This window comes from Vicugna pacos, chromosome 7 (genome assembly GCF_048564905.1).
Source record: "Vicugna pacos chromosome 7, VicPac4, whole genome shotgun sequence".
NCBI lineage: Eukaryota > Metazoa > Chordata > Mammalia > Artiodactyla > Camelidae > Vicugna > Vicugna pacos.
Genome location: NC_132993.1, coordinates 28,769,136 through 28,790,324, shown reverse-complemented (window position 1 = coordinate 28,790,324; position 21,189 = coordinate 28,769,136). Strand labels below are relative to the sequence as shown.

General features: G+C 40.5%; 1 protein-coding gene across 2 annotated transcripts in view; it reads right to left on the bottom strand.

Moving 5' to 3' along the window:
* CTTNBP2 (cortactin binding protein 2) overlaps positions 1-21,189 on the bottom strand; it is a 142,694-nt gene that overhangs the window by 49,445 nt on the left and 72,060 nt on the right. For both annotated transcript variants that reach the window (XM_072964604.1, XM_072964605.1), the window contains exons 4-8: positions 17,114-18,776; positions 10,937-11,140; positions 9,391-9,490; positions 6,976-7,126; positions 3,683-3,934 (exon numbers count right to left, since the gene is read on the bottom strand). In XM_072964604.1, the coding sequence (XP_072820705.1) occupies positions 3,683-3,934; positions 6,976-7,126; positions 9,391-9,490; positions 10,937-11,140; positions 17,114-18,776 (2,370 nt within the window). The remainder of the gene's footprint in view (positions 1-3,682; positions 3,935-6,975; positions 7,127-9,390; positions 9,491-10,936; positions 11,141-17,113; positions 18,777-21,189) is intronic.

The following is a 21,189-nucleotide window of genomic DNA, read 5'->3' as shown; positions in this document are numbered from 1 at the left end:
AGTTAAAGCTGAAAGACTGGATAAACTCTAAAAAATAGGACAAGGCAGCTGGGAATGGAGCTTAGGAGTTGCTTAGGCTTAAAAAAAAAGGGGGGGGGGGAAGAACCAGAAAAACAAAGAGAAAGCCTGGTCATCAAATTCAAAGGGGACGCAAGGAAGGGGCAGTGTTCTGGACACTGAGGGTTCACGTTAGAGCCAACATGCTGAACAACCCAGAGGCAAAAGTCAGAGCACAAGTGCTGGGGAGCCGCTGAGAACTATCTTCTGCTGCTGTGCTCAAAAACACACACAGTTCCCCAAATAAAGGATCTCTTTATAGGAGAGCTTCAACAACAAGATGCTCCAGTCCAGACACTCTCCTTAGTACGTTTCTGTGGCAGAAACTTGACACGTCAAAGGTCTCATGACAGAACACAGAGTTTCACTTAAGAAGCTCTTCTGTCTAGTCACACTATGTGATGAAAAAAAGTTTATCCTCGGTGATTAGCTCAGCTTCGAAGCAGTAACTGACCAGTTTTAGAGAGAGCTACTCCTATTACCAAATGCTAAATGGCAATTTGCATATATTGCTTAACCATTGGGAAAAAGACCAAGAACTAAGTGGAAAAGGCACTGATCTGGGAATCCGGTCTTCTATGAGTTGACTTCGGGAAATCAGTTACGCTATTTCCCCAAACTTAATCTTTCATCTGTAAGACAAGAGGGTTGGACTAGATGACTTATGCGTATTCAAGCTCTTGAAATCTCACTTTTTTAAATTGAAAAACACGTGGAAACTGAAGTCGTCTTATTGGGTAACAATGGTACTAGGACCTTATGTAAATTGGACCCATACACACTACTGCAGAGAGAAAAAAAACGCTGTCTTTTCAGCTCTGCTTGTGGTCTGTATAGAATCTTTTCACCCACACAATGATTAATTCAGAATTGTAATTAATTTTTTCGGAAATCTGGTCTTAGTGACTTAGTTGTGAAAAGATTACCTCTTGGAGAACTATCTCAGCCAGGATATAAGCACTGTATCAAACAAAGGATGCAAAAATATTTTCCAGAGCCCTTGACTAGGAAGGCAGGCCGTGTGGGATCATGTGAAGACTAATGAAACCAGGCGATCTGGGCTTCCTTCCCAACTTCTCTCTATTAATCCCTCCAGGGTTTAAATGTCCCAATCATAAAATGATGAGGTTAGATTAAAAGATGAAGTATCCAACTCCAGGGCAAAACAAATCTATTATTTTAATCTTTTATTTTATTTTGAAGTATGTGGATGTTGTCAGTCACTCCCACTTTTTAAAATCTCTCTTCTTTTTCAAAATTCATCTTATGCTTCTTAAGAGAATACTGGGAGAGTCAGATTACATGGGACAAAGAGGTCCTATTTCCCTTTACTCAACAAAAGAGCATCCACAAAGCCAGGGTCCTAGGAAGCCACGAAGATCCCATTCTTGATTATAAAAAACATTAGGACTAATGAGAAGTTCATAATTAAAGGGAGGAAGGTATAGCTCGAGTGATAGAGTGCATGCTTAATATGCATAAGGTCCTGGGTTCAATTCCCAATACCTCCTCCAAAAAGAAGTAAACATAATTAACCCTCCCCAAAACAAACAAAACAAAAAAAGCATAATTATGGAGCTGAGTAGCAACACAACCCCCCGCCCAACCCCCCGCAGGGTAGTTCCCCGTGGAGAGCGGGTTCCTCTCCCTGCCTAGCACCAGAGGGTGAGCAGCTAAACATTCAGATCAGTGATGCTCAGGTTTTGTTTTTTGTTTCGCCTTTTTTAATACATATTTTTTAATCTTCAGGATGAGTGCACACAGCCCACTCCTGTCAGTAACATCTTGCATTATACTCAGATTTTCTTGGGCAGCGGGGAGGTAGGTTGAAAATTACCCCTTCTATGTACCTTTCCACCATCAAATGAGATTCACTGTCTTAGATTAAGGATGTGTTTTCAAATTTAAGCTTTTCATATTTCCCATCCTTGTCTCCCAAACACTTTAATGTCAAATGTCACTGCATCCCAATCAAATCAATACACACATATATATCAAGTCTCCAGAATTTCTGTATTTTTTTTTAAGGGTAAAATGGGAGCAAACTACTACTAACAAGCAGTTCCTCCACGCTGAATTGCATCATGCCTTTTTCTCACTTGTTTAAAAGAAAAAAAAAAAAAACCGAAGTCCAAAATGAACAGCTTCTGCTCTAGATCATAACAGGAAGTTACCCAACCAGGAGCTCCAAACGCCTATTTCTAGCTATTCCCTTATATCTCCATCTGGATGAGCGCATCCCAGAAGTAAACTCCGCATGCCTGAGCCCACATTCTGTCTTCTTGGTCACAAGGACGCCTCTCCTCTCCTCCTTCTGGAAACGTCACAATGATCCTTCTCTTCGGCTCCCTCATTTCCTGCATCGGATCTGCCTTCAATTCTCGGATGTGGCTGTCTGTGACCTCTCCTCTCCAGTTATTGCTACGACTCTCATCATCTCTCACACAGTCTCTCCCCCTGCCACCGATGTTTTCATAACCCCAAGCCTTCTAAATATTATTGCTAAACTAACCAATTTAAACTAGAGAGCTGATGATTCTGCTCCTTTGTGCAGAAGCTTTTGATGGCTTTACTCTGACTAATAAGTAAAGCTCAAACTTCTGCACATGTCACCACAAGCCCAGGCTGAGCTGGGGACCCCCTGTCTGGTCTCACCTCTCACTCCTCTTCACCAGCTCAGCCGCAGCTGTTGCCCCTCCCGACTTCCAGTCTCTGTTCCTCCTGCGCCATCTCAACCACTGTCCCCTCTCAGTGATAAGTGGCCAATGTAACCCGCTCTGCAGGGCCCAAATCATTTCCATCTCCTCTGGAACGAGCCATTTCTGAGCCTAATATTGCACAACACTGCTCTCTGAAATAAGTGCATTCTCTCTTCCCCGCAAAAAACCCCAAAATTTATATTTTTGTACCATTCCAACCACATGTCTATTACCCTTGTTTTAATTTTTTGTGCCTCTCTACCCACCACTTGTCTTGCATCCTAAACCCTTGCCTTGAACTAACAGTTACCTAGTCGCATAAATGATTCCTGTGAATATTAGTTTACACAGTGCCTGGTACTCAGGAACTTCCTGATAGCTGTTCACAGCTGAAGCAGTATTACTGCTAAAGAGATTTAAATAGAAAAAGAAGCAAGAATGAATGGCTTACTATTTCATATTATTTCCTTAATAATCAGAATCTTTCTCTCCTCGAACTGATGAGTGAAATTTAGAGCTCCCTCGTCCACATCGGTGAGACAGCCCAGGCGGTGCTGAGAGAGGGAGTTCCCGGTCCAGGGCATGTGTGCTTGAATCCTGGCCTTCCCTCTAATAGCACGGCCTCGGTACTGAGTCCAACAATCCAGGGGACTCAAGACCCACTTTCTCCTCCTAACTTCACATGAGATACAATGTCTGGAATTACTCCCACATTTGTCAACAAACTCCAAACTGATTTTTACAGTAAGTTTCATATACGCTTGAACACAAATACCTGCTGGACAGAGAAAAGCCGGTTCGTATTGGTAGCAATGGTATTGCTCAGTCTCCAATTATTCAAGTGAAATACACTCAGTCAATAGCAGACAACTTTGCCATTCATCAAATTACCACTGTGTAATGCGGCCAGCTGCTGCCGGACGCACCTTAAAACCTTTCGAAGCAGCAATATGGGCAGCAGTCCAGCCTTCGCTGTCGGCGTGGTTGATGAGGTCTGCAGAAACAACAGGCATGGATGTGCCACCACCACTCTCTTCTCCCCGATCCAAGTCAAAGACGCCTGATTCAGGCTCCTTGTGCAACACGTTTCCACGGGTGGGTACCCCATGGTACATAAGAAGCTTGAGGCTGTCCACGTTACCAGCATCCACAGCTGCATGAACTGGTGTCCAGCCATCCTAAAAATAAAACAACCAAGGGGGAAAGGGTTGATTACAACATTAATGCTGAGAACAGTGTTATTGAAAGTTCACCTCTAAATGTTCTTGGGCATGGACCACTGAGCTGAGGAAAGTAGGCATTCTGACCCTGAGTGTCACTGATCAACTAAGTTCTCAGACCTCTGTTAATTATTGTGTTTTCCATTGCTATGACTCATGTTCGCTACTTTGTAAGAATTTCCTCTTAAGAGTTGACCATTTGGAGGAAACAGGTACTGCCCAGGCTGGTAACTAAGCATTGTCTATGGTAAAACAAAATCTCAAATTAATATTATGAAAGAGAATGAACTTCAGCATAAAATTTTTTTAAATTTATATCCAAGTATAATGTTATTAGTATGGTACTAAATGAATGCTGTTATAAGCCAGTTTTACTTACAGGGCAGAGTCCTAACTCAAGTGATCTTAAAATTTTATGCCACCCATTCCAGAAGGAAAGATTTTAGATGACAGGGAAAAATGAAGACATATAGAAAAAACACAAATAACTTCATGAAATATATGGGGCCCTCTATGGAGTGCTCTGTGATTGCCAACTGGATATTGATAAATCAAGCTTCGAAAATGTTCCAAGTGAAATGACTGGCCCCATTCTCTAGAATTTATTACTGTGAAGCCTCAATCATCCACTTAGCTGGCTGCTAGAGTAGACTCAGGACTCTTTTCTAGGGCAGTGCTTCTCAAAATGTGATCCACTAACCGGCAGCAGTAAGTCACCTGTGAGCCTGTTAGAAATGCAAATTGTTGAGCCTCGTTCCAAACCTACTAAATCAGAAACTCAGGCGGGGAGGTGAGGTCCGGCAATCTGTTTTAGTAGCCCTCTGGGTGAATCTGATGCACTGAAGTTTGACCAACACTATTCCAGGAAAAACCTTGATGCCCTCTGTAGTCTGTCATTTTTATCTCGAGATAGGTCTGCCTTCTACTCAGGTATCCGTCTTCCTAAGATTTTTAAGACTTTCATACAAGAACTGATAATTATTTTGGTGATATGTATTTTGGCTTTGTTTTATTTTCCCTTTGGCATATTTTTTATTTGGCATTTCATATTGCTATCCTAAGTATTTTCCAGTGAGTTACAAATACAGTACACTCTTAAAAAAAATAGGGTAGTAGACAGTGAGAAAAACAGACAATAAATGGCAACAATCTACATTTAGACTAGTCATATGATTATTGCTAAAGCTGTCCCTGAATGATGGGGATTCTGTCTGGCTCTTTACCTCCTACCAAGGGAGCAGACTTGGCTTGAGACAAGACCAAGGCTGGGCAGTAACTGTAAGACCATGTAGTCCCACGGCACGCTCCAGTCAGGCTGAATGTTTCACACCTTGTTCTTTGGTTCTTTGTTGGGCTGTGGATCCTTTTACTTGGGTATCATATCAGCCTTACTTGGGCACCCGGGTGTGAGTGCCCCCGACCTCCCCTAATTTATATGACAAAGGCCATGCAGTCAGTTCTGAAAAACTTAAAGTCTTTCATTTTCCTTTGATTTCTTATTAAAAGCCATGAGGAATAATTAATTATTCCCTCAAGACCCTTCATCAGTTATGCTCTTTATCTCTGTACGTCTAACGACTTCATTCAAGCTTATCACCAACTAGCTTGAGAGCACAGATTTGTGTCGTCTAACTCATAGGATGTGACCCAAATTTCTACGTTGCACTTCTTATTTTTCATTCAGATAATGATGTAAAATTCATTCCTTTTTCATATGTAAGGTAGAATTTTGTAATGAACATGTACAACACCATAGATTTCTTAAAATATATAAAGCAACAGGAATAAATATAACACTGGACTATTTTCTCAGATTTTCAAAAATAAATAGGAAATTAAAAAAACCCTTTAGCAATAGGACTCAATGGACAGTGTTTATATCTAGCTTATAATACATCCCTGGTTATACTATTAATTGTTGGTTTTCTTTTGAGAAATTACTTAAGAAAACCCAGGATCTAAGAGTGACCTTAAAATAGATAATGCACCTTTTTATCCTAGGAAATTTTAAGGGTGTTTCCTGTGAAATGGATGCACAGTATAGTCAATTCTCTATTCATAGAAGAGATTCAAGGTTCAGATAACCTTTGGAGATTAAAATGTCTATACTTGTATTTTATCAGGAATATGTTGAAGGGTGGTAATTATTACACTTTTAACATTCTGGGAATCTGCAAAAAAAAAAAAAAAATTCCTGAGCCCAGCCCACTGAAGAGCAGATTATGATGGAAGCTCCTTAATCCCTCCAGCCCTTGGATGGGTCCCCACTGGAGAAGGCATCTCAGTGTGCGAAGGGCTGATTTCTCCATCCTCAAGTCTATCAAGACAGACTGATGAAGACAGATTTGGGGGGGTTAATTGAAAAGCTTGTTTCAAATGCACTTCTGCGTGGCTGAGCCAGAGGTATTATCCAAAGACTCTTCTGAGGATCAGACTCGAAATTTCTTCCTCTGCTAAATCTCTGACTTCACTCTGCATCCTGCACAGGTGCTATCAGAACTGTGTGGGACAGAGCCAACAGCTACCTCTGCCTGTCAGGTTTCACATGGATTTTCACATGCAGTGCTTCAAGTCCTGAGACACGTTAGACAATGACCCTGAACTCTGTGAGGTGCTGCACAATCTGAGCAACAACAAAATCAGTTCTCAGAGGAAAAGTGATCATCAGCAACCCTCCTCTAAGTGCTGGCAATGCGTAAGCTCTTGTCACAAAACTTGCTTCTGTTTCCACATGTTATAAGTGAGCATTACTGTGGACGATGATGATGACCTCGGTGACAGCTGACCTTTGCTGACTGCTTACAATTCCAGGCCCTGCACCATCTTAAAAAGAACAAGCTTTTCATGATCAGATACTCAGAGGCCAATGTCCTTACCCAATATCCTCATAGCAGGACAAAACTAAGCAACCTCTATTTTAACCTATTTTATTTTTCTAGCAGTAGAGTTCATGAACACACTGTAAGTTATAGGACAAAACCCAAAATACAGGTACTCACTCTGGTTTTTACACTTCGGTCAGTTCCAGCTTCCAACAAGAGTTTAGTACATTCTTTATTTCCATTTTTACAGGCCAGGTATAGAGGTGTCTGTCCTCCATCAGCAGCATGATTAATATTAGCATCATATGCAATTAGTAATTCTACACACCTAAACACAAGATTATTACCGATTACATACAAACTGGGTTTGACTTCTAAAGTACCACCTGACCAAGATATTACACAGAGAAAATAATGTTAGAGCTATGTCGCATATTTACACCAATTATTATAGACATGTATACACACACAAGTATCAATTGTTGGTCTTATTATATGCACTGTTTTTAACAAGCCTAGAAGATGTATTTTAATCACTCCCATGAAAATTTAACACAGCAGCTCTGATCAAGTGTGAATACCTGGTTTATGACACTTCTCTGTAACCAGCTTATAAAAGTGCAGTCTTTGGAATATGTTTAACTGTGCTTGACATATACATTATTTGTGGTTCAAAATAGTTTGAACCTTGAAAAAAAGTCAGGCTGCTGAGTCATTCTGCGATTTTCACTTGAGAAAATAATTATAAATAGCTCAGACAGCAGGGCACCATGTGCCTCCACTATAAAAGGCAGCGCAGAGAGAGAGAAAAGGGCTGTTTTGGGGAGAAAAGACAGCAGAGGCTGTCCTGTCTCAAGTGGGGCTAGTTTACAAGGAAAAAGACACAGCTAAGCAGAAACACATTGCCCTGAGAATCAAGAAGGACAGAAAGGAGGTAAATTCAAGCTTCATGGCACTTAGGAGCCGGCTTCATTTTTTGCAAAATGAGATAAAATAAACTTAGAAAAGAGGGCTTAAATCGATCAAATTAAGAAAATTCACATCTTCATTTTTCTGCTTGGATGCATGTTTTTTCTTGGCTTTCCTTGGTGGTATTTGGTTTGTTTATACATATTTTAAAATTAAGTTGCATACTAATGTGCATACCTAATCCTGTTTAAATTAATCAAGCCTATGGCTTTCCCCAGAGTTCTCCCTTTTTGTAAGGCCATCCAGGCCTCCATTCCCATGACTGTTACACTGTCCAAGCAACTGGCCCTACAGATTGCCTGATGAAGTAAAAATAAAAGTTAAAGTTGAGCCCAGAAGGAGAATCTCTCTTGGAGGACTTAGGATACATGCAAAAAGTAAGCAAGATCAGTAGCTCAGGTCCTCAATAATAAATTCAATGTGATGAGATATGTGTTAGACATGCAGAAAAAAAAAAAGTCTACTTTAAGGATGTATTTTGAATTTTTAAAAATTTACATTTATGACTAATAACATTACTGTAAAACTTAAAACCCATATTTCAAGAATTCTGAGATATGTTAAAGGAAGTATTTCTACTGGGATGGTAAGAAAAAAGGCTGAAACAGCTTTCATTCCCCACAGCCTGTCATCTCAGCACAGGCAGAGAAAGCAATTTTGCTATATTCCAGCTTATTATTATAATATAACTTGATTTTAAAAAGTTGTCTACATTCAACTGACTAATTAAGCTACTGAAGAAATCACTGCTAAACTTACGCATATTTTAATTGACAGGCTCTTTTCAATTTTGTGCTCTAATTTCTTTCAGTGTGAAAGTCCTTGCTTCAGTTTTTTTAAAAATGATAAAACAAGGTGAATAACTGGGATTTAATACTGAATCAATTGCCAGTAGGAAGTTAAGGTTATTACAAATAATACATTAAGGCCATTACACATAAAAAGGCTTTTTTTTGTGTTGCAGTGGTAGAAAATAGTGAACAATGACGTGTTCAAGGCTATTACATAATCACGCAAACAGTCGCCGTCCCAAGCTGCAGGTTTCACATCTGCAGATTCAACCAACCCTGGGTGGAAAATGTCTGGAAAAGAATTCTCAGAAGTTCTAAAAAGTGAAACTTGAATTTGTTGCATGCTCACAACTATTTACATAGCATTCACATGGTACGAGGTATTATAAGTAATCTAGAGGTGATTTAAAGTATATCGGAGGATGTGCGTAGGTTACATGCAGATACTGCACCATTTTACGTAAGGGATTTGAGTGTCCTCGGAATTTGGTATCCGTGGGAGGTCCTGGAATCAGTCCCCGATGGGTAGGAGGAACGACTTTACGCTGATATACTAAAAATAATCATCTTCAGAAGCAAGTTCATTCACATAAGGTTTGGAAACAGCGTTATTTCTCTTCTTCACTTCCTTCACATACAACTATTATTAAGAAGAGCAAATTTAGGATCCTGCTTTGCATTTAAATCCTCAAATACGTTTAGCTGAACATAACTGCCAACGAATCTTAAGCACTAGTTTACACATTCAGCCAGAACTAAAATATGTGTGCAAATTATAAAGAGTCTCTTCTCACAGGGGAGGGGAAAAAAAAGAATTAAGAGCATCACTTACTTGAAATGTCCCTGAGCAGCTGCAGCACACAAGGGTGTGAAGCCATTTTTATCAGCAGCATTGACTTGGGCTTCTGCATTCAGCAGCAATCTCACACAGTCTATGGATTTGAATAGAAAGCCATTTTAATTCCTTGCTTAGAGTTATGATGAGCCAAACTCTATACACGTTGTAGGCAGACACTAACCCCAAGGGACCTCTCCCATGCACAACTCATCTGACAATTCTTTCAGGGCTCATGTGAGACTTCACAACGTATTTTACAGAGAAAGCAGTCTCTTTTCCCCAGGATTGTAACACCCTAGACTCACCAACTAAAACACGATTTCTTTTTTTTTTTCGGGGGGGATAGGGTGCACACAGGAAGAGCTGCTTTGTAAAGAGTTGCTGACGAGTGAAGGGATTGTCACATGTCAGGAAATGTTTTGCCAGATTTTTCCATTAGCCAATTCCAGAAAATAACATTACTGGATGGAGAACTAAATCCATTTACCCAATTGATATATCATTTTTTGTATTTAAATAGTTAAATTCTTATTTTATGGTGCTTAATTTAATCTTTAAAATGCTTTTGTGTAGTGGCCACCCTACACTTAACTCTATGAATGAGGATCAAAGAGAACCCACAGACAGTCACCAGATTCTAGCATAAATATCACCCAGACCTCATGTTCCACATGTTATTTACTCCACTGAAATTTCTCTACACTGGAGAAAATTGCCACAGTACTTTTGATGAAGCATTCCAAAATACTTTTAAAATAATGAGCTATCTTCCTAGTTCACTAGAATCTTCCATGTAGTCCACTCAGACATAGTGAAGCTCCGAAAACTTCCAAGAAAGCCACATTATCTGAATTAACTGATGATCACAGAGCCTACATGAGCAATACTGTTTGACTTTGAATTTGCCATCAAATCATCTCTCTACCTGCACCACTATGTGTTTTAGTATATTGGAGTATAAGATTTGCTTTTTAAGGAACAAGATTAATTCCCTGACTTTATCGATATGTTGTTTATAGTTGTATAACTTCTTAGCTCTCTTAAAAAATTCAAGTAACTATAAATTGTTCCAACTACAGAACAATTTCAGACCCAGGACCTTCCTAACCACTAACACTTTCCCTCGCTGCAGCATGCGCTAAAGCCCCAAGGCTTTGCTTTCACAGACATCAGGCATTTCTAACAGACAAATTAGAGCTATTTCATCCTGGCCAAAGTGATCACAGATGGACGGTTTTATCCCAAATGTGCTTTACAGTTACTAGACCCCCAGTTCTACATACACAATACATTTCATTATCGTAAAATAAAAATAACTTTTTGCTACTCGCAAAATTTTACATTATTATAGAACGGTACAACTTGGATTTTTTAAATGTTTATAAAATCTTTAAATCATGTAAAAAATTATTTATTCTACCTGTAAGAGAAAACTGAAACCTAAATGAACCTTTTGCTCATAACAATGGTTCCAAGTACTTAAACTCTCCACCCTTCTTCAAGAGGCCGATACAATGAGGTAAGATCGCACCGTCTTTACCTGTATGTCCATTCTTAGCAGCAGAATACAAGGCAGAATGGCCATCTTCACAGGAGTTATTAATGTCCAGTCCTTCTTCATTAAGCAGCATTGATAATAAAGTGACATTTCCCTGGGCAGCAGCTTGCTGAAGAAGGGTGGGCCTGCCAGCCAGGGGGGCAGGACCACCACTCATTAGCAAAGGGGTTAGGGAGGGTGACCAGCCTGTGGGTTAAAGTGACCCTAGTTAGAGAGTAGGAGCAAGGAAGAGTGACAGCTATTACCCACTCCCTTCTGAATTACACACACACAAACATATCAACACGTATCCCTAGAGGATTATGTGGTTTCCAACATTATCGATCTGTTAATATTTACTTAGCGCAAATCGGTACAGTTATTTCCATCTTGTATCTGCTGCTAGTTAATTTAACATACACAGTAACAAATTATTTTTAGTTGTCAGTCTTGCACAGATTAAGTGTTAAAAATGATGATGGGTTTTAGGAAACTAAGACAGCTATCTCATTTTAAAAGCTCAATTTCCTCTTCAGGATTTCAAAACAACTTGAATTTAAAGGTTACATACAAATTTCCTCAGTTTCAGTATCAACTGATTATCTTTAGGAATAAGATAGAAATAATTCTAAGAAACAGAGATTTTCCTTTTTCTACAATGTTTTGGAGGTACTTAATTATAAATTTAACATAAATCATTGAGATGGACCAAACACTGTCAAGGAATCTATTTACATTCCTTGAATTCCCTTATTTGGGAAGAAAATTAATGGGCAACTATTATTCAGTATCAGGAGCTAACAGAAGTACAACATACATAGAAGATACCAGCACAAATACTCAATACAAATTTTGAAGACTGTATCATCTGGCCATCTTCACAACATTTTGTACCAAAAACTTTTAATCAGCCAACAAAACAGGACACTCTACCATAGAATTTTAACAAAAGTCATAAGAGTTATCATAGTTAGAGATTTCTCATCAGTATTTAGCAGCTTTAGAAGAGAATCTGTTAAGTGTATGAAGTCGGCTGCATATAGCATGGAAAATTTTCTGAATTCTTCCTTGATCAAAAGGCTGTAAAAACAGTAAAGTAAAAATGTTTATTTAACATGATATATAGGTACTTGGTGTATTTTAGGCTTAAATACAATTAAGCTTCAAAATAAGTCCTTTTTCTTTCTTCTTTATGGAGCCCCCAAAACCTCAAAATAAAGTTGGTGTGTCTATGGGGGTACACGTGCCCAACATCACTCCTGGGGTACACTTTCCATTTGGTAACAGTCTCTGTAGTAAGATACAACAGGTGGATCTTTTCTGTTCACTGCACCTTGGTATCAGGATAATATTCTAAGTACATGGGTGTTATAACATGTAATACATTTTTATAATCGAATCTTAAGTTATTGGCCTTAAAAAGGTGCATATCAAAGTATTTCTCAGCATTCAAAAAATTCTTTGAAAAAAACAAAGCAGTTTATACAAATTAAACTAGCTGCTTACTAAAAACTGGATATTAAATCTTCAAAATCAATTATTTGGATCCATGAGTAATTTATTATATTTATTCTGTTAGACTGCAATGATGTAAAATTCAAATGCTTATGAAATTAAATATTTAATCTAAATTTTATTATATTTTCCCATTGATATTCATTAGTTCTTCTTACAAAAGTAGGATTTTTACTTCATACTTACAAGAAGGCTCCTCTCTGGTACATTTTACCTTTTGTATTTTCTTAAAAACAAACAAAAAAAGCCCACAAAAATTTAATCAGTACTTATTAGAAATGGATGATAAACAGAGAAATTATAAACACCAAGGTATGAAACCTTGATTGCAAAGCAAACACAAAGGCAATTCGAAGGCATTGCACTGCAGTCCTCTATGGAGTAGATGGCAATGTGGCTCACGCTCAATCTGTCTGTCTCACCTGCCTTCCTTCCTCCCCATCTCTAATCCATCCTCCCTTCCCCCTCCTCTCTTCCTCTCTCTTTCCCACCACCCCACCCCACCTCTGTCTCACCCCAGGGGCGCCAATTCTTGATATCCTTTTAACAGTATCAATAGGCGTCTATTAAATAGTTTGCGATTCTTTTGGGTTTTGTTTTCATTCCTCTTTTTTCAATACAATTTGGGAGACTAAATATAATAAAATATAAATTATAAATATAAATATACTTTAACTGTTTTAATGGAAATATTCAATTAGGGATATAATTTCCTGGGAAACCCTATTTTTAATGCTAAGCTATCTGAAAAAACAAATATTTTATTCAAATTTTTTCTCAATCTTTAGACCATGCAAGAGTCTTATAGTTCTATTATATAAAATTCTAGAAGAATACATACGAATTTTATTTTCTTCTTTTAAACAGATTTTAAAATCTTTAACAAAAGAGAAATGCTTTGTAAATACCAAGTATTCTTAAAGTTTAAATATATTTTTTTAATCTCCACTATCATTTCCAATTTTCTCCAGCACAGGCAAGCTGAAGTTGTTATAATATATCCTGCTATAATGATGGGAAAAATAAAATAAAACCTCATCATGAGACTTTTAATTGTTCATTTGAAACCCCCAACAACAATAAAAGTGATAATATTCAGTTAACTGGTTAAGTAACAGTTAAGTGATGATAGACCAGACCTGCAGTCATACAGCTACTTTAATGATGTTAGAAAAAGGTCATTCAGCTTTGCATTGTCATGTGCAAACATTAGTAAAGGTGAGCATCTTGCAGAACATGCAGTGATGAAGGGAACAGACAGAACGTGCAATGGCAGAGGGCAGAGGAGTCGAGAACAGCTTCTGGCATCAGCTTCAGAGTGTGGAGAAGGTTAATCTCATAGCTCAGTTCAATTTCGTTTTCTGATTTAGCCTTTAAGCCAATCAAACATGGAGGATAATTTTTTAAATGTATGCTTACCTAAGGAAAAAAATCTGAACCAAATTAAATAAAATGTGTCAAATAATAATTAAAAAAAAAAACAGAAAAACATTTCCAAGGGTATGGAAACTCAGCTGCCTGAGGTGATTTCTGGTTTAGGCCTCTGTTCACCTAACAATTAAAATGTGTTCATTGGACAAGTTCAGGAGGAACAAGAAATTCTAATTCGTTTAGAATTTTAAATGTTATTTAAAAATTTAACATTTGGCCATAAAATTGTTTTCAATTTTATGAGTGAGAGTAATTTACAACACAATTATTACAATGCTATCTTTTGTCATCACAGTTCTCCTTGGTGCTTTAACGTAATCATAATCGTTTATCATAGATTTAGGCAGACATAGAAACAGATTTTTAGAGTCTGAAAGATCATGGGATCTAATGGTTTTCTAAGGAGGGAGAGGTAGTAAACTGCTAATTGGAAAATTCAACAGGCAAGGTTAATAAATCTTTCTGGTTTGGCCCCTACTACTTTCTTGGTTCAGTGCTTTCATTTTTAGATGGAAAAGCTAATGGCTCAGAGAGAATTCGCTCTCAAGGGTAATATCTAGAAAGGGGCAGAAATGGACTAGCACTGCCTTTTTACATTCAGTCCAGTGCTTTTTTCAGCACTGAAATTGGAACAGACATCCACCAGGTATTTGGCAGATGTGCTCTGTCCCTGTGTCCTGCCCTTACCAACCACAATGGCAATAGCGGTAGTTTACAAGATTAATGCCCATCAATGAGCCTATGATCTAGAGAGGCACAAGCTCACCCAGGCACAGGTAGGTCAAGAATCAGGATGGAGGGCACTCTGGTGCTTCCTACTTGCAACAGGGCATCTAAATCGAAAATAGAGTTGAGATCTTCTATCTCATTTGGAAAGTTTAGGTTGACCCACTTCCCTGGTTGAGCTGTACACCCCCATTATGTAACTGTAATAACACCTCCATCCCCAAATAGACTGGATGTTCGGTAAACACTTGCTGAATGACTAACAACCTCCGCTGTCTCCATTTCCCCTCATAAACTCCATCTTTTAATCAAATGACAGAAGCTTGCTGTCCCACCACAGGTAATCCTGCAGTTCTGGGAATATTCTGGCCGAAGTGCAAAAATCAGAGGACAGAAAACGAGGACCAGTTTCACAGATCTTCAGTGACTGCTATTTCTCTGCTGCCACCATTTATTCTCTCTTGTCCTCTAGACACAAGCAAGAGCCATTTTCAGAGGAGTTATAGCTCTTTTATCCCAAATTCCACTGTATCCTAGGCAGGTCTTCCTGGTGAATATATAATTGACTAGGAATTCTCGGACTTGAAAGGTTAACTTAAAGTCCTGCTGATGAACCAGTCTTCAGCCACGGATCCTAGTTTTAAAGCTTTTCCACTGAGACCAAAGGGCTCGTGCAGCTGAACCCTGGAGCACAGTGATGACCGAGGCAACTACCGACAAAGCATCAGGGTACAAAGCCAAGATGGCTTCATATTTTTTAAAAAACTGACAAAGTTTATATATCCAGGAAGTGTTTTCTGTTTTATAGCCTATGCATTTATGTCAATAGCACTGCCAGGGCTCCAAACATTTTTGGAACTTATGTTTTGCAACTGCCCTGAAACTTTATAACACGTTCTTGGATTCTCCTGAATGGTAGCAAAAATTCCTCCTTTGAGGATGTATTTAACTTGTGAGAAACAGCTAACATCATTTTAGGGCATGAGAAAGGCTGTTCAGCTCAGTAATACCATTTTGGATAAAAACTATGGAACGCTGAATGGCTGTAAAGACTTCACAAAGTACTACTGAAGTCAATTCTAAAGCAAATTTTCAATATTCTTTAAGCAACAGTATCATTGAAGCAGTAATATCACCTCTATTTACTCATCACGCATGCTGCTCTAAACTCAACACCATGCTCTTTGCACATGTTTTGATATTCAGTCCTCCCAATAGCCACCCTTCCCCTGTATGAGTAGCATAAGCTCCATATTAAGGATGAGAAAACTTGCTCAGTTCAAAAAAAATCACCCAAAACACACAGCTGTAAATGGCAGAGCCTAGATTCCAATGCAGATCTGACTGCCAGCAAAGCCCATGATGCTTCCATTTCCCAAGTCTGACCCTTAAAATACAAATACAGCTTCTCGAGGAGCTTGATTTCAAAGAGACAACTTCGAATTGGACAAATAAGTCCTGTTTCACTGCTCCCATTACCTGGTGATTATCAAGTCAAGTGCAGTTTTTTTAATGCCCACTCTTCTTCCTAATTTTAAATATAACACTGTTCAAATCTTCCTTTATTTCTCAACAACCATCTCTGCTAATCACTAAGATCCTGTGGTAGCAGAGACTCTTGCAAAGTTTCAACAGAACTATGAGACTTTAACATTATTTTAGAGCTACATTTACTCAGTGGAAAACGAACCGAGCCATGTCAATTAAAAGCAAAGCTTCCTCTAACACTGTATAACAAAAGGGAAAAATTCAGTTCTTCATTGACTCTTTGTTCAAGAGTCCAGATTAAGTGACTTCATAAACCACATTTGCAATGGAAACCTTCTCTAATACAGCCCACATGCTATGTTATACATCTGTGCTTAAGTGTTAGAAGATGGCAGGTCTAAACACAGCAAACCGACAGCTTTTTAGATAAACTAAACTTAGAACAGAGATGTACAAACATACACGCTCTATTTTTGAGGTTAAAGAAAGTTAACACCAAACTGATATGAAACTTAGGATGTAACAATTACAGGATGCATATAATCAATTTGATAATCCGAGGGAAACTGTAGTGTTAATAGCTACATTAAAGCATTCTCTCAAATGTTATCTCAGGAGGGACAGAACTGAACATACACCGTCTGGTGATGGCTCACTTATAGCGAAGTCCTGTGAGATAAATATTTAATAAGAAGGAAGAGTCTTTCCTCCCATGGAAATGCTTCAGTCTCTCTAAATTAATGGTCTCCATGTGCTCCAAACCACTACTTTCAGGTTATTTTAAAACAAGAAAGCACTTAGCATAACAAAACCGCAATTCATATAGCAAGATGAATCACCATACCCCGGAGCCTTTAAAGAAAAATACAAAGGAAAAAAAAGAGAGAGAGAGAAGAAAGAAATAGGGGGAAAAAGTATCAAATTAAAAAAAAAAAGTTTCAAGGCAACGTGAAGGAAACAAAGGCAAGTGACAGACAGGCCACATTCTTAAAGAAGGGTATAATATTTCAAGCCCTTTACCTGATGCTGTTACCAGGAGGCTGTCTGAGGCACCTGCTCTACAGGTGGAGGGACTAACAGGGTTTATGGAAGAACAAAAGGCAATGGTGGTGGGAATGACAAGGGAACTTTCTGAACATGCAGGTTGGTTCAGTCCAGGGGTTTCAGCAGGCCAGGCACCCACCTGAGACGTGGCCAGGGCTGAAACGGCACAGCCTGCAGGTGCCACAGTTAAATCTATGGACGGTTTTGGTGGCAGCTGAGGGGAGGAAGATTTAGGGAGAGTCTCCTCACTTATTACCCTGTTCCCTTGTGGCAAACTGGCAGGAGGCGAAGCCACAGTTTTGTTATCAGCTTTGGCCCCTGCACTGGAGGCCCTGCTGCTATCCATGATAACCTTGAGTTGGGGGTGTGGTGGAGAAGGAGTTTGGGAGAGCCCTGGCTTTTTTGGAGGGATGGGAGGAGGGTTTCCTCTGTCAACTCGTGCTACCCCGGGAGTCTTTAAGCTGGTCCGACCAACCGGGGGGTAGGTGCCAACGTCCCCCGTGGGGGACACTCCGGGCCTCGGAGGCGCTCCCGCTGGAGGGCTCGTGAATCTCGACAGGGCTTGGGTCACAGTATTCCGAGCTAGCTGTTTGGCCACTAGGTTGTCACGACTTGTAGGAGACACGTCCCGGGACGGAGGACTTTGCGTAGTGTTTCCATTTTGGTCTGGGTCATTAGCGTTGCCCTGGAATCGAAATCGAGCTGCCTGGATTCGCGGGTTCAGGCCGGGGTGCAGAGAGGCGTTGGCACACGGTGAATGTAAACCGGGCGGCGGCGGCGGCGGGGCGGGCGCGCCGCCCTGGGGAGCCTGGCCGGGCGCGTGCACGGCGGGCGGGGCGGCGGGCCCGGGCAGCGGGGCTGTGCCGCTGGTTACATCTGCGGTTGAGCCTGTGCTGGGGCCATTTTCCTCGATTCTTTTTGCACTTGGAGGCGGGGCAGTGGGCAGCGAGGAGCCAATCAAGTCACCGTGGGAAGCCTGCCTGTCGATACCTGGTCTGACCAAGGCGGCCCCGGCGCTCACGTTCCCTTTCGTGGTGGCGGAAACTAGGGGGGTCCCCGCGGCAGGCTTTACGGGCACGGTCAAAGGCAGCTTCTTCACGGGGTCTGCGCTCTCTATCACTAGGTCCGTCTGGCACGCAACTGATCTTGTCATCGGTCCTTCCGTTCCCACGGATACGGAGGCCAAGCGCCTATCTTTTGCCTTCCGGGGGAGAGAGAGGCTGGGCTTGCTGTCATTTCCCCTTTTCAGTTGCTCAATCATCTTCTTCATCTTGTCTATCTCCTCTTTGAGGTCAGTGGTGTGTGCTTCTTCTCGGTGCAGCTTGGCACGGAGCTGTTCCCGCTCGGTGTCAAACTCAGACAGCTGTTTTTCCATCTGCGCTTCCATTTCTGTGCTTCTTCGTTTCTCAGCGGAGAGCTCCTCTTCTAACGCACTCGTCTTTTTCTTCTCCTCTTCCAGTTTGGCCATCACCTCTTCCAGCTTCTGGGCCTCCTCTATGACTTTGCCCGAGAGCTGCTTGCACTCCTTGACCAGCATCAGGACCACGTGCTTGTTCTTGCCCCGCTCCTCCTCCAGGCGGGAGGCCAGCTTCTTGTGCTCTTGCTCAAGGGCTTGGAGCTGAAGCTTCTCCATCTCCAGCTGAAAGAAATTCACAGGACAACCCCGATTAATAGGCAGAGGATTCTTTCAGCCAAAGAAGTGGAGAGTTTTTCACTAACTTTCTAACAATTACGTGGTTTGGGTTAGCTAAAAAATGCCACATTTCTGAAATGTGTTGTGATATGACAGATATTTTAAAGACTCACTAAAATTAAAAAAGATGTAAATGGTTTTAAGAAAAAAATGTTTACATTTCAGCAGTAGAGAATTGTATTAGAGACAAATGTATTATAGGGAACTACAGAAAAGGGGAACAGTAATCTGATGCTTCTAATTACAGTTCAGAAAGGTCTGCTTTTGTAAAAACAGAACTCTGAAGAAACTGATGTTCTTTAATCTTTTTTTAAGGTTTAATGCCTTAAAATGACCAATCTTTGAGGTACGGCATAATGAAAAGTGTCAAAAACAGGACTTCAGTTAAAACTCTAAGCAAGTATACTTGCTAATTTTAATACTTACCTTTTTAAAAACTTCTTTGTGCTTATGATGGGTTGCTGTAAACATCATGTAAATCATACGTGAAAGTTTTCTGAACTTATAAGAAATATCTTCATAGACATAAGAGTCAATTATCAGTGAACCTCAAGACTGACCTCATCTCCTCCTTCAATCGCTCACTTAGCTCCCATCACTCTGGTCCCCTGGTATTTCTTGAACAGCATCTTGCTTCAGGGTCTTTGATCTTGATGCTCTGTCTAGAACTTCCAACATGACCTGCCATGTAGGGCCTCTGCACTGAGCAGCCTGTGCACCGCACCAGGGTGACCAGCTCTGGGGATGGATGGGGCCAAAATCCAGCCCTGCCTACTTACCATGCCGTCTGCCCAGGCCTGGGGCCACACCTGCCTAGAAAGAATGGCGCTTTTTCCTTCACAAAAGGGCTCTGTCTGCTCACCAAGCCACAGGTCCCAGGATTTAGCCTTTCCAAAGCAACATTTGCCTAATTGATCAATGGAGAGAAGGAGCTTTTAAAAACCTTTGTACCACCAGATGGGGCTTTCTAAAATGCACAAAAACACCCAGCAGCACAAAAGGCTGGCTCCTTTATTTCCTTCAGGCCTCTGCCCAGCTGTCACCTTCACAGTGAGCCTGCCCTCACCACCCAGTGGGAAAAACAGTCCCTCCCACCCTTGTACTTTGGTTAGCACCTGCCTACTCCTACCAGAATGTGACTCCATGAGGGCAGGGGCTGTGTCTTCTTTGTTGCTGTGTCCCCAAGACCTAGAGCGGTCTCTGGTACACAGTGGTGCTCAACAAATTGTTGACTGAATGAATGAAATTAACACAGAAACATCAAACTTCCAAACACTGATGGCCTTTCTAGGTACACAGGCCTCACAGAGGTTTGCCAGGTTTCTCACTTCCCTCCAGGCAATGTCTGACATAAGATGCTCTCGAGGGACACAGCCCAAGGAGGGCTGCAGTAGTCAGGCTGGTCCACATGCCTTACTTTCCCCGCTAGAGAAGTGTTCCACTGGTGGTCCACAAAGGGCCTTAAGGTTCATCAAGGTTAAGGTAGGTTTACCTGATTAAAGACATGGAAAGGACTCCCCCACCATCTGGCTCCCAGATGTTACATACAATTATATTCTCAGTTTTAAGTCATCAGTAACAGAGGAAGGAGATGCTTGTATGATCCATCAGTTGAGGATATTCTCCTGTTCCTCACCCTGCTGAGGAACTCCATTTCTCCATTCCCCTCATCGTCAGTCACAGGGTTACAAGGACAGACTGGCTCACTGCCCAAGGAGCAGTCAGAGATAGTACTTATTTACTTTGGGATTCTCCCTGCTTTGAAGAAGCTGTTGAATAGCACTGCAATGGATTCTTAAAGAGGTGATCAGGAATACAGGTAATTCCTCGAGAATAATTAGAGACAGATTGTTCATCTATATACACTCTATTCTACAAAATTTTGGAGGTGACGTCGTAAGTAGATTAGGTAAGATTTGGGGAACAATAGTGCTGTCACATACTAGATTTATGTGTACATTTTATTCATCTGGGTGCCTCACAGAAAACTGAGCTTATTTATAGTTAAAGCACATTTAACTCTTCTAAATGCATCAAATAATAGGTTGCTATAGAAGGCATACAGAAAGTTAGAACTATCAGGAAAACATTAAATATGTTAAATGTTTTGTATTACCACCCCCCCATTCTTATAGCAATATAGGAAAAAGTACAAACTAGGTCAATTTTCAGCTTATTTTTAAAATGAGTTTCATTAATTTACTTCTGAAGGTGGGAAAAAAGTTGTCTGTAGAACTTGAGGGGCTACCTGCACTTCACATAACAACTAGCTAGAGGCCAAGTTAGTGATTTCCCTGACGCCACCCTGTTTATCAGTGTCCGAGCCTGGCACACACTCAGGGCGCCACTCATCTCAAGC